A 13789-nucleotide genomic window follows, 5' to 3' on the forward strand; every position below is an offset into this window, starting at 1 on the left:
ATCCCAGAGAAACAAGGGCTTTCCTCATGCAGTGAGGACTGTCTTGCTGTGTCCTTCCAGGGAAACCGAGTAAGAAGGCCCCTGGCCAGATGCTGTCTGCTTCCTACAGGAAATAGGCTGTGTGGTGGGTGCTGCTAGCAGAGGGATGTGAAAGAGCTTCTGGGCAGTTCTTCTCCTCAACCATCATTCTACTCCTGTAAGGGAAAATAATGCTTCAGAACCAGGGGCACTTGCTCACAGCCCAGGGTTCCAGTATGGAAGTCTGATGTCCACCTACCTATTTTCCACTTACTGGAGTGGATTTTGAATCATAGTCTGAGCATGTCATCCTCCTGCTAGTAACATTTAGGGGCTTGTGATCTCCTAGAGGATCAATCCCTAAGTTCTTGGCTAGCACACAGGTCTCTCATAACTTGGCTTTGCCTGCCTCTGTAATCTTAGCTCTTGTTCTTTCTCCCACATCCTGAGCTTCAGTCAGAATGAACAGCTTGCAGTTCCCTTGACCTGCCAGGCTATTTTACATTCTTAGTGCCTTTGCTCATGTTCTTTCCTTTGCCTAGAATGTCTTTCCTACCTTGCTACTAGTGAATATCTATTCCACTTTCAGGTATCAGCTCAAGCACCACCTCCACGGTGAAATATTTCTGAGAGGAACCTGCAGCATAGATCCAGGTTTGTTTTTTTTCTGTCCCTCTCTTGCCCCCCCAGAATGTCATCAACTTGAGGGCAGGGATGTTGTCAATTTTGCCAACCATTGTATCCTGGATGTCTAGAATACTGCCTGGCACATTGCAGGCACTCATTAAACATTTGCTGAAGGAAGGAATGACTCTCAGCACTGACTTCTCAGGACTGACAGCACTGCCCCTAGGCTGTGGACTCCATAAGGACAAGGTCTGGGTTGTACTCATTTCTGTGTCTCCTAGCACATGGTTTGACATGGGGTGGGCATTTAGTAAAAGTTGATAAATGAGAGAACGAATGAGTGATGAATACTCATATGGATACAAAACTCATGATACTGGCATTTCCCCAAGAATAAGTCACCCTCCAGCCTTCTGTTCTCTGTTAGAGCCTCTTTTTCTTTCTTTTATGTTGTCTATTCTGTGAGGAGAAGGGTTCCACCTTTTAAATGAAGCATGTTCTAAATTCCCTTCAAATACATCTTGCAGTACAAAAAGGTTGGTCTAGATTATCTGAAACACGTGGCTAACTGTGAAAGTCATGGATTCTATAATTTGTCAGGGACTATACCCAAAAGTGTTGCTTTTGTTTTAATTTACATTTGAGAAAGAACCCTGCCTATAGAGCAATGACCTTGGAAGTTATACTGACTCACCATATCATCATAAATTTTAGGGATTACTTTATTTTGGATTTTGTGTTTATTTACATTCTCCATGTCCCATTTACCACTTGGGGTGGGGGGAAGAGAAGGCTGGTCACAGAAAGCCTTGAATAATGTATCAGGAGGCCTGGTTCCAGTGACCTGGAGCAAGTCCTTCTCCTCTCTGGCAATAAGGGGAGTTAGACTACAAGATTTATGAAGGCCTGTGAACTTGCAGTCATAATATAATACTGTACTATAATCATCGACACACATATGAACCCTATGCTGACCTAATCGGCACAGATACTATAGTTAAATATGGTAGAATGGGAAAGAGCTTAGAATATTCTTTTCTTTAAGCATGAATGAAAAAAATCATCACATAAAACAGGCTATACCCCAAAATTTTTCTAATCCAGCTTCAAGAGAACTGATCACTTACACACACACACACACACACACACACACACAGAATGGAAGATTATGTCCATTACAGACTAATAGGATATGTGTGTATGTGTGTGTGGGGGGTATGGGTTGTGTAGGGGGGATAGGGAGGTGGACAGGTGAATGGACAGCATTTAATATTGCCTTAAAACACAAATATTCAGGGCAGGTAGGTTAGCTCAGTTGGTTAGAACGCAGTGTTGATAACAGCAAGGTCGAGAGTTTGGATCCCTGGTAAGCCAGCTGCCAAGAAACAAACAAGCCCCCGCGAAAAGAACAACAAAAATTCCAACAAATTATTCCAAGTGGGTTATGGATCCTTCTTGTGAGGAGAACCAGGGACAAACCTTCCTCACCATGGGGCTTTTGGGTGGTGTGAGAACAGCAGAGTTAATAAATGCAGAGCATAGGCTGATAGGTTTTCTGGTCATAACCTAACAGCAGCCAGAAAGCATGGATGCATTCCATGGAGCATTTATGGGCTCACTAGCACTAGTCTATGACAATTTTATTTAATCATAAAAATATAATAGTAGTCAAATCTTTTTGTAGTTTCAGTTTACTGCTTTCTCAAGTGAAATAAATGGTCTCTCAGATTTCTTCTGCTTTCATCTCTCTGCTCTAAGTATAGTGGGATAAGGTTCCAATTAAGGCCCATTAAATGTTCACATTGATTCATGTGAGCCATTTTCCAGTTTCTTTTCCTAACACAATATCAATGCACCTCTGAGTTATCTCAGTGGTGTGTTTTCAGTTTAGCAGTTGCCTATACAGAAGAGAATTATTTGGGTGTGAGGTCTCCCTCCCTCCTACTTCTGCAGTCCAAGGTGGTGAGTGGGGATTCTCCTTTACTGCCTTGCAGACAAGCATATGCTTATCACCTGTCAGGTATGTCCAGCTGAACCAGGCATGCCCCCTAGGAAGGGGAGCTGGCAGCTGGCCAGAACCAGACTGACCCTCCCAACTTAGCAGTTGTGTCAAAGCAGTGAGTTGAATGGCTGCCCAGAGACCCAGAGATGAGAGGACCTTCTGGTGCTTCTATATCTTTTGGGTCCTCAGAGGAACCCTGTAGGCAGGGGACACACAGAGCTTTCTCTAGTTTCTCAACAGATGTGGAAACGTGCCCTGATAGCAGAGATGGTCTATTGAAGGTGATATTAAATGTCACAGCTGACTGAAGTAGATACTCTAGGGTTTTCCCTATAAATAGCAGGGAATCTGGAGGCAGACAATGATAGTTTCAACTACATCACAAGTTAACATTTGTTCTAGGCCAGGGAATGTGCTAATCACTAGGTGAATGATCTAATTTAATTTGCACAATAATTCCTTGAGGTGTTATCAACATGATCACTTTTTTATAGACAAGGAAATAGACACCAGAAAGGTAAGTGGTTTGCCCAGGATCACAGAGCTAGTAAGTGGTGCAACTGAGACCAGGACTTAGGTTTGCCTGGCTCCAGAGCCCATGTTCCTCTCATCAAGCTACAAAAGCACACTACCAATGCCTCAAAGCTGAGACCTTCCCAGTGACTTGCTGCTTCAACAGGTCTCTATCACGCAGGTTCTCTGACCGTAGACTACAAGGTACATGTTCCCAAAGGAACTACATGTTGAAGAGATTTAAGAAAATCATTTTAGGGACCCGGCCAGCTAGCTCAGTTGGTTATAGTGCAGTGTTGGAACACCAAGGTCAAGGGTTCAGATCCCCATACAGGCCAGCCACAAAAAGAAAAAAAAAAAAAAGAAAGAAAATTATTTTAAAATGTCAAGAAACTTGCTATTAAAATGAATGGAATGGTGATTTTATGTCTTTAAGTGTAGACTTTTCCATTGTGTACTTTCTTCAAGAGGAATATACCTGTCAAAGTTTTTTTCTTTTTAAAGCCAACTCATAATAAGTCAAAGTACATTTGTTATGATAATGGCACCGATATGGTAAGCAAAGACCCCAAAGGCATTCACTCTCATAGTGAGAGTCAAATAAACTTGAGACCTAAGGATGACTTATAATCTTCACAACAACACTAAGTTAGGACTCTTGTCTCAATGTGATATCTGGGGAAAGCAACTCTCAGAATAACCTGCTCAAGGCCAAATGCCACCCTAGTGAGAAGAGAAGCTCCGATTTGAACCCAAGTCTACTTCTAAGGCTTTCCCCTCACACACTGCTGTTTTCTCAGATACAGGATTTGCCAAACCTTAAACATAGTTTTTTTGGATCTCAAAGCTACTGGCTCCTGCAAAAATAAAACCAAGACATTTCTTTTAGAATAGGTTCAAAGATAAATTATAGTGCTAAAGAAATGGCTCTTAAATTTTTAGCCAAGTCAGTTCAGGAGATTTGGTTAGTAAAATAGAAGTGCTAATCTTTCAAAATCTGAGGCCATTTAAACCTTTTCTATAGTGTTACACATAAGGAGAGACTATATCATGTCAATATCTAATTATTCATTCAACACATATTTATTAGGTAATTATGTGCCAGGTACTGTTATAGGCACTGGTGACAAAGACCCTACTCTGAGAATAGGTACTTGTTAAAAATTTTGGGGTAGCATGTTTTAGTGGAGTAGGGAGACAAACTAAATAAATAAAACAGACAAAATAAATAAATGTTGGAGGTAATAAATGTATGAAGAACAATAAAGCAGGGTAAAAGGAAAAGCAGTGACCTTAGGGCTGATAAACTATTTTAGATACTGTGGTCAGGGAAGGCCTCTAGCATCATCAGAGATCAAGTTTAAAACCTTAACTGCAGACTGATTCAAAGTGAGTCCATTTAGGTGTCTCCTTAACTACTACTACATCAGCCATAAGCAGGAGGATCTGTGGGAATTATAATGAGTCAGAGGAAGCAATCCCCCACATGCGGAAGAATGGTCCCTTTTCAGTTAAGTGCTACAGTCTTAAGGTCTAAGTCTGAAGTACTCAATCTTGCGGGCTCAACTCAGTGCAGGCTCCTTGCGTTGGCTGCTGTCTACTCCAATTGATCCTTTGGCAATGAAGCTAGTTGGTCAAGCTGGGAGTTACTCCACAAACCACCTCTCAGGTTCCTAGTGTGAGCATGTGGCACTTCAAACTACCCTCGTGTAGGAAACTTCACCAAAATGATGAAGGAAATAAAAGACATCTTTTATTTAGAATCTGTGAAGTTGGTGACCTTTATTACAACTGGCCAAAATTGCTAACTGCAAAATTTCGCCATTCTAACATCAGCTAGGTCACTCTCTAAAGGTCTTATTTTTTTTGTTCTACTTTTGGGGGAATAACACCACATTTTTCTTTGGTGCTATAATATTAATAATAACTTGGTTCCAAAATGGTTATATTGTTGAAATTCTTCGGCTCTTCCTTAGACGTGATACATTTTTATTTTATGAAAGGAATAGTATCTGTCACACAAAGAGAAAATACAGAAAGCTGAATGCCTGTATGACAGCTAAAGAATGAGCTGCTGACACTGGGAAAACAGAAAGGTCTTGAGTGCCGGAGTTTCCACTCTGAGCCCACCACAGCGGCCTCCATTCATGGACTGGGATGGGGCTAGGGAGTTTACCAAGTGGGTGTGACCTACGACCCACCAACCATTTGCTTTTGAAAAAGACAAAGAGTAAGAATATTTGAGCAGGAATTAGGCTACCTCTGAAAGTTCTAAAAGCTAGAATGGGATTCTGGAAATCTGCCACTCTTAAAGCACAACTGTGTCTCCCTCACCTGCAGATGGGATACAACTAGGAAACTGCTTGTTTCTGTGCACAGGGAAATAAATGTATAAGGTGAGTACAACAGATTCATTTTAAGAACCCTTAGTCAAAATAATATTACTAAGTCATCAAATTGCAAAAGATCTAGAATATGCATGCCACAAAGCGTAGGCAGAACTTAGTTTCACAAGCCTCACTGTCCAGCTTGCTTGCCTGTTCTGACCTGCCCAGAAACATCTGGCACAGTGCATAGCAGATGACTACATGATCTGCATGAACTTCACTACAGAAAGCTGGATAGAGGAAGCTGGGCCAAAGGGATTCTTTCCACTATCACAAGAGATTGCAGCTCTGATAGCTGGAATCTATGGGGCCTTTCCAAATGAAAAAGTCACTAACTAAAATGAATATGCAAAGATGCTTATTCCCAATACAGTAATATGCAGGCAGTCAAATCATCTGTCATTCGAGTTAATTTAATTATCAGACTACATTTAATTATCCAATACAAAATGTAAATAAAATGAAGGACTGACAGCACATACTAATTATGTTCATTATAATAATTAAATGGAAAGGAATTTAGAAAGAGTCATGAAAATGCCATAAAATACACGGAAGCTTTTGATTAAAACAACATCTTAATTAGAAACTGTAACCTTACAGGAAACAGATGATTGGTTCCATCAAGGATGGGGCATTACTTTTATTATCCAGGTTTCTCTTCTCAAGTCATCCATGGTATCATGGGGCTCAGTCCTTCCAGTTAATAGACTAAATGATGGCAAATAAAAAGTGCCAATCCTTTATGCAAAGCAGTTACCTAATCAAACAGCCTTAGGCTGCACCAGGATATCATGATCCCCTGTCTATAAAGACATAAGCTGTTTTCCCAGTAGGAAATCAAGGATCACCTGCAGACAAACAGGCACTGTAAATTAACGTGACTTCTGACTAATGATACGGAAACATTAAATGAATTGAGCATCATAATTTCTCCTGTGAAATTCCTCTGATTTAGAGAAAGTGGTATCAGGCTAACTAAATTCACTTTCATAAGAACAGAAGTGAGGTGGAAAGGGGGCACCCACTAGATTGCCAATGGTGAGGCTGGGCTCTGCCAGTTCTTGCTTGGCAATTCCTTCTCCTTCTCTGAGGCTCAATTTCTCCATGTACAATATGAGGGAACTGGACTAGATATCTCAGAGCCCTTCCAAGATGGAGGCTTCATGAATCTGTGATGAAGCTGAGGTGAGAGCTTAAAACTGCACTTACCATATCCCCTCAGTAAACGCTCACTTAGCAAATTACAGTTGTCCCTTGGTGTCCATGGGGGATTGGTTCCAGGTCCTCCCATGGATATCAAAATCCATGGATGCTCAAGTCCCTGATATAAAATTGCATAGTATTTGCATATAACCTCCCATATACTTTAAATCATCTTTAGATTATTCATAATACCTAACACAATGTAAATGCCATGGGAATAGTTATTATACTGTATTGTTTAGGGAATAATGACAAGAAGAAAAGTCTGTACATGTTCAGTACAGATGCAATTTTGGGGGGGAATATTTCAGATCCACAGTTGGTTGAATCCATGGATGCAGAACCTATAGATATGGAGGGCTAACTGTCCTGGGTTTTGGGGTGGAAAGTAGAAAGGGAATTTAATAAAACAAGTTTTTTAAGTGAAAACAATCAGCTTTTTAGCTACAGAAAACTTCCCAACTCTACTGGGATAGGAGCAGTTATCATCTCAGAAAACTTGTGGCTATTTCCTATACCCTGCCCTTGCTATGCAGCCTGACTGGCATGGAGCCCAGCCAGGAGCCAGTGGGCACAGCCTTCTGGTGCTGGTAAAACTACTATGGCTGGAGACGGCATCACAGAGCAAGATACCTAACATCTCACCTGTGAGGTCTCTGCTTAGGAGTGTCTGTTAATGGACCCCCTCTATTAATATTGGGGGAGCCAAAGTATATTCAGCTTTTAATGATAAGATGGCACATAGTGGGAAGGCAGGTCATTAAGCCGTCTGGTGCTGACAGAATTTGGAGTAAGGTAAGGAGCATCTGGAAAACCACAAAATGGCTTGGAGTTCCTATGAGATCAGAATGCTAGACTGTCTGTGGTTCCAGTCTCAGCCTTTAAAATGTCACAGACTCACAGAGCTCACAGGGGAGATCATGTAGTACAATCCTATTCTTCTTCTTTTGTTTATTTTATTGTGTAAAATATACATAATATGTATTTTACCATTTTAACCATTTTTAACCCTAAAACTCAGTGGCATTAATACACTAACAATATTGTACAACTATAGCCACTATCCATTTCCAGAATCAATCCACTTCTTTGTATAGTCAAAGATTCTCAAGCCTCAAGGGGGGAAACGATTTAACTAAGATTACACAGCTTGTGGCAGAGCTGGGGCTAGAATCCAGGTCTTCTCTTTGCTAAACTGTGATCCATTTGTGCCCATAAAATATATTCATTTACACCTACCCAGGATCTTTATGAGTTTCCCTGAATAAAGCATACAGATATGTCCCAGAAGCTTCCAAGTCATCATCAAGAGGGGCAGAGGAGAGCTTCTCAATGTACTGTCTTGGTGAATGGGCATCATCTTCTACACCTCCCACCCCTTATCCAAGATACACTTCAGTGATCAGTGGTGGATGGAGCCTGTGACAAATCCAGTCTTCTTAAGCAATGTGAGATGAAACAAGAAAGTACATTGAGTTGGGCTTTTTGCAAGATCTGGATTCTGGTCCTAGTCTTCTAGTGATTCTCTGTCATTTCAGGGGCCTAATTTCACCTCTTAGAACCCTAATTCCTCACCTGTCTGTAAGGCAGGAATCATTGCTTTACTTAGTCTCACTGGTGTCCTAATGAAGTTCAAGAGACAATAGATGGGGAAAATAGTATAAAGAACTCTACAAATAAAAGGGTGTATGCTTAGAAATAGCAACTCCACAAGGTGCGGCATCTCAGCTTTTTACAGTTACTATGTTTTCTATCATTTTCTTATTTCTTCTCTACTTTTTATCATGTCTTTTCTTCTCATGGATTGTTGCATTTTGGCAACTGCCACAGGGCTGAACTGACTTCTCTGATCTTGCCCCAAATCAGAAGTGGATGTCCAGTTTATCATTCAATCCTACTGGGAGGCAAGGTGTTGAAACAGAAAGTCTGGCTTTTTTCACTTTCCTAATTTCTTTGTCTGAGTGAGCTCACCTCTCAACAATGATCTCCAAACTCCATTACATCCTCTTCTTCGAATGACAACCAATATGGTTTTGGTTTCCTCCTCTTCCTCGTATTGCCTAATGCTCTCTCCCACCCATTTCATCTGCTTTTTTCTCATCCCAACATGCCTAGTTATCACTTTCCCACCAGGTCCAAGTCAGGTCTAACATGCCATCTCCAAATACAAGTCCCCTGAGTACAATCCCCATTCACTCTGGTGAGTCCAGAGATTCTGAAAGTGTGTGTTTTATCTAAAGGAGAGGATTAGTCTGTGATTCAGCATCAGCAGAAAAACTCTCTGAAGTCCCACACAATTCTGAGTTCAGTAAATTTATCACAACAGAGTTAATTTAAGCAAAAAGTTTCAAAACATCCCTAATATGGGATGCACTGAAAGAACTGAACTTTTTGCTGTAGAACTGCACATAGCAAAATATTATCACACATCCAAATTACTCACCCCTTTACAAGTGTAGTAGACAGTGTCATGATATACAAAGGTATTTCAAAAAGTTCGTGGAAAAATCAAATTAAAAGATAATACAAATTTTCCCATGAACTCTTTGAAGTACTATTGTATAGTAAACAATTTAAGTATAAAACAGAAAATTGTTAGGTAAACCATGAATGTCCACGTAAGATAAAGCCACGTAGCCACTAAAAACAAAGCAGGACATGAGCATATGTACAGTATGACCTCAGCTATGTAAAATGATTCATAGAAAAGAGACTAGAAGGGAACCTGCCAAAATATTAGCAGTAGCTATTTCAGATGCTGAGATAAGGAATAACTGCGATTCCATTTTATTCTTTACACTTGCCTTGTCATTTTCATAATAAACAAGGAGCACTTTTGTAATCAGAAAAGTTTTTAAAAAACTTTTAAAGAAAAGTAAAAAAGGCAATTTAGTAGGCTGAATGGATGCACATGAAGAATAGAAATCCCCATGAGAGAGTTCCCTCAATTTTCCTTCCCTAAGCAGCTTGTAAGAGACTCATGGACTTGCTGGGCCTGGTCCACAGAAAGAACAAAGCATACCCACCTGAAGGTGTCTGCAAGGGAAGCAAACTGCCTGAGCTCCTGTGGTGGGAGATGAGAAAGAGCTGCCTTTCACCCTCCTGGCAACAGGGTATGAGGTATAATATTTAATTCTGGTAAGAGTCCAGATTTTCTATATTTTCTAAAATGGACTGAATATTCCTCAACTTTCTTAAAGAGAATGTACTGAACATATGTACATTTTGCCTCTGTGCTCACTCAGGGTCAGCAGTAGAGGCATCAACAATCATCTGGGAAATAAAATATAGGGCCTAGTGTCCCTTTGAACCCAGATGGCTGTGATTTCTGAGTTCTTGGGCCTGTCTTATTTTTTTTCTGTCCTCTTTCTCCTTGTCAGACAGAAAATTTCAGCTCTCAGTGTACAGCTTTTTGCCCTATACTTGGCTCTGTCACTATAACCATCTGGTCTCTTCCTGCCCTAGTCTAGTTTGCTGCAGGTGGATAAACCAGGTAAGTACACTTGTTACAGATTTGCCTAAAATAAAAACAAGTAAGCTTAGAGTGTGGGTTAAAGGGTTGTTCAGAGGCATTTTCCTTAGCTACAGTCTATACAATTTAGGTTGCTAGTAGGGGGTTTAGATAAATGAGGTTGTCAGGAATTACTATTTGGTATGTTAGTTATGCTATAATTCTGGTTTCAAAAATAAATAGAAGTAAGGTACATTATTATTATTTTTACAAAAGCTATAACAAATTTTCCAACTTCTTAAGTCAGCAAAATTCTATTTACGAATGAAATCTTGCTCATAAACCAAATCATCAAGAAGTTAAAAGCAAAACTACTCTGGGTGACTCAAGGAGGAGAGTCTAAGTCCCGCCCTCTGCCATCTAGCACCATCTGGAAGCCTCTAAGCACCGAGGTAGAAGCCTAGAGCCAAGAACAGTTTCATAAAGCACCAGACTCTAATACAATTTGCAAAGTGACCCAAGTTGAAAGATGCAAGCTACCCTATCAAAACAAAAAAACTGACGGCCAGAGCATCAGAATCTATGTGGCAAGGGAGTAGATACTAAAGAGTCTCCATGGTAAGGGAGTAGATGCTTCTGTGTAGCTTAAGAATATTTTATTAAAAATATTTTTTATAGCTCTAACAGGAGAACTTACTGCTAATCTCGTGCTGATCAAATCTCTTTGGAGAGAAGCAGCCAGAGACATATCCCTGGAGCCTGGTTAAAGGGCTTCACACAGGACAGATGGGTTCCAGCAGGCTAGCCTGCCTTTTCTCACTCCAATACCTCACACTCTCATCACTGGGGGAGCAGTCTAAGGAACTTTCTGGGGCCTCTTACCTGGTTATCTGGGTGGTTGACAGTGAAGTAGCCCACACAGACGATGACCTCATGAAGGAGGCTTTCACAGGAGACCTGGCTGCAGTGGCCCAGCAGGGAGCTGGCCATGTGCCGGAATGCAAGGGACAAGCCCTCTGCCCCTACAATAGACTGACAAAGACAAGGAGCAATTAGAACTCCCCAACCCAAGGAGAGGCAGGGCTGCAAATCATGAAACAAGACTGGGCCCTGTGTACTTTCTGCCACAGGGCTGGAAAAGCATATGACATTTCTACAGTACTTTGCTTAACAGTTCAGTTCAGGGGTTCATGCTGTAATAAATGACCATAATAAATATTATGTTTAACCTGAAAAGGGACAGAAAATAGAGCACAGCAGAAAAATGTTTGTACCATATGGTTCAAGACATTATCTACCTAAACCATGGTTATTTATCCCATTTTTAATACCTTAATTTTTCTCATTATACAAATATTTTCACTGTAGAAAATTTGGAAAAGTATAAAAATATTAAAATTTACCTGTAAATCTACCACTTAGCTAACTTGTAACACTTTTTTTTCCTGAAGGAGAAAATATTTTCTTGTAAAGAGAGAAATGCATATTTTCAATTACTTATGTTCAAACAGATAAGAAATATAAATAACTAGTTATTATTCAAAAAAACAGCTCTATAAACCAAAGGCTCCCAAAGAAAATAACAAAACAAAACAAAAAATCCCCCCAAAATCATGAAGCCCCTCAGCTATTAGGCTTCTGGGATCCTTTCTCCAGACAGCAAAGGGCTGTCAGCGGTGGGCGACTTGGGAGGAGAGTCTGAGTCTGTCTGTGCAGCTTGAAGCTTCTATTTAATAAACATGTCAAACAGACAGAGCGACAGGAGGGCAAAGGGGAGAGGCGAAGCCTACAGAACACACTCGCAGCCCACACTGGAATGAAGCACCACTGCTGGCCTGTGGGAAAAGCCAGCGTTTTAAACTCATCTCTTGATTTGAGGTCTTGGTGGGCTTGAACCAGGTCAGATATGTTGCAGCCTGGAAGTTTCAATGAAATCACTTTACCTAACAGTGGGTGAAACAGAGAGCCCTTTTATTGCTGAAACAAAATTACTTCTAAATTTTAAGAGTGCCTTCTGTCTCAGTTTCACTTCAGCCTAGAAACAAAAAAATGTTTTTCAGGCCCCAAAGAGACTTCGGGAGAGCTTTGCTCCTTTAAATCAAGTTGTGACACCTTCTCAGCTCAGCCCTTATTTAATTAGTCACGTCCAGAATGCTATGACCCAGTGCCCTCTGTTTAACCTTCACTGATAAGAGCAGGTCAAGGGTCATGTAAGTTTGAATATAAAAATTAAACCAATTTTTCAAGGAAACTATATTTCCTTTTTAGCCAGTATTAATTGCCAAGTCAGTACATTGATTTGTTTCCTGAGACCACCTTCAATTGTAAAACCTGTCAAAGTGTATGCAATATACAATATCCCTGATCTCAAGGCCATCTGTGCCAATATGAATTCAGAGTGAAATCAGACTCTTTACTGAAAGGATAAAAATATTTTGACAGCCTTATTAGTATACAATGAAATGGAACCAGCTAAGAAAATATTCTAATGTATAACCTTTTGGTACTATTACATGATGGTTTCTCACACAAAACAAGCACACAGGTTTGTGGCTTCGAAGAGGGGTGGATGAGCATTGCGAATGCTGCATTCAGCTCCCAGCTTTCTGACTCAACATCTGCAAGATGGTTTGGGTAAATTCTTCATCTTAAGAGGCTGAGTTAGTTCACATTTCCTGAGAGTGCCTATTGTGTGCTGGCTAGCATAGCACCTTTATGTAATCTTATTTAATCCTCAAACAATCTTGTGAATTAGGTATTTTTAATCTTCATTTTACAGAGGAAGAAACTGAGTCATAAGGGTTCAAATGACTTGTCTAAGGTCACACAATTTGAAGTGGTAGGTATGATGGGCTCAAAGTCAGGTGAGTGTGACTTCAGATCCAGGGATCTGATGGGGATGCCTCCCTGTAACAGCCTTGCACTCTTGTGATATACTGGGACCCAAACTATCACCACGTCTTATATCGTCTTGTCTAACTCTGCAGCAGTTCAGGACATTTATCTCATTGCAGTTTTCTTCTTCAGTTCCTTTGTGCCTCCCGTGCAATTTATAAATTGCCTCTCAGATTTTTCAGACCCATGCTGATGTACATCTTCCTTCTTTCCACCTAAAATGTCTTTTCTTGTCATTTACATAGTTCCTGAAATCTCACTTTTGATATCTAAGTTGTTTTGGTGAACTATAACATGAGTTTCTCTGACCATATCTATCTTAAAAACAGCAATTTCCCCCAAAACTCACCCATTGCTCTACAGTGCAAATACTGTGTATTTGATTGAGCATTACATACTTGATGAAGTCCATCTACATCAACGGGGTCTGTGTGGACAGATGTGTTACTCCAGCTTGCTAAACAGAGCGTGGCAGTTAAAAAAAAATGACCACAAATACAATTCTCCCATTGAAGGTGGGGCCTGTGCCTCCCTTCCACTGAATCTGGAAGGCTTATGAATTCGTATTCAACCAATAAAGTACGGTTGATATGTAACTATATGACTTCTGAGGCTAGCGCATAAAAAGCCATGCAGCTTCTGTCTGGTTCTCTCAGAACATTTGCTTTCCAAAAGCTTCCCAGACACCAT

At 40.5% G+C, this 13789-nt stretch overlaps 1 protein-coding gene across 6 annotated transcripts in view; it reads right to left on the reverse strand.

The window, feature by feature from the left end:
- The window catches only part of SCAPER (S-phase cyclin A associated protein in the ER), a 491674-nt gene that overhangs the window by 15261 nt on the left and 462624 nt on the right, over positions 1-13789 (reverse strand). For all 6 annotated transcript variants that reach the window (XM_063090894.1, XM_063090891.1, XM_063090893.1 and 3 more), the window contains one exon: positions 11087-11236. In XM_063090894.1, coding sequence (XP_062946964.1) covers positions 11087-11236 — 150 coding nt within the window. The remainder of the gene's footprint in view (positions 1-11086; positions 11237-13789) is intronic.

Source organism: Cynocephalus volans, chromosome 3 (assembly GCF_027409185.1).
Source record: "Cynocephalus volans isolate mCynVol1 chromosome 3, mCynVol1.pri, whole genome shotgun sequence".
Lineage (NCBI taxonomy): Eukaryota > Metazoa > Chordata > Mammalia > Dermoptera > Cynocephalidae > Cynocephalus > Cynocephalus volans.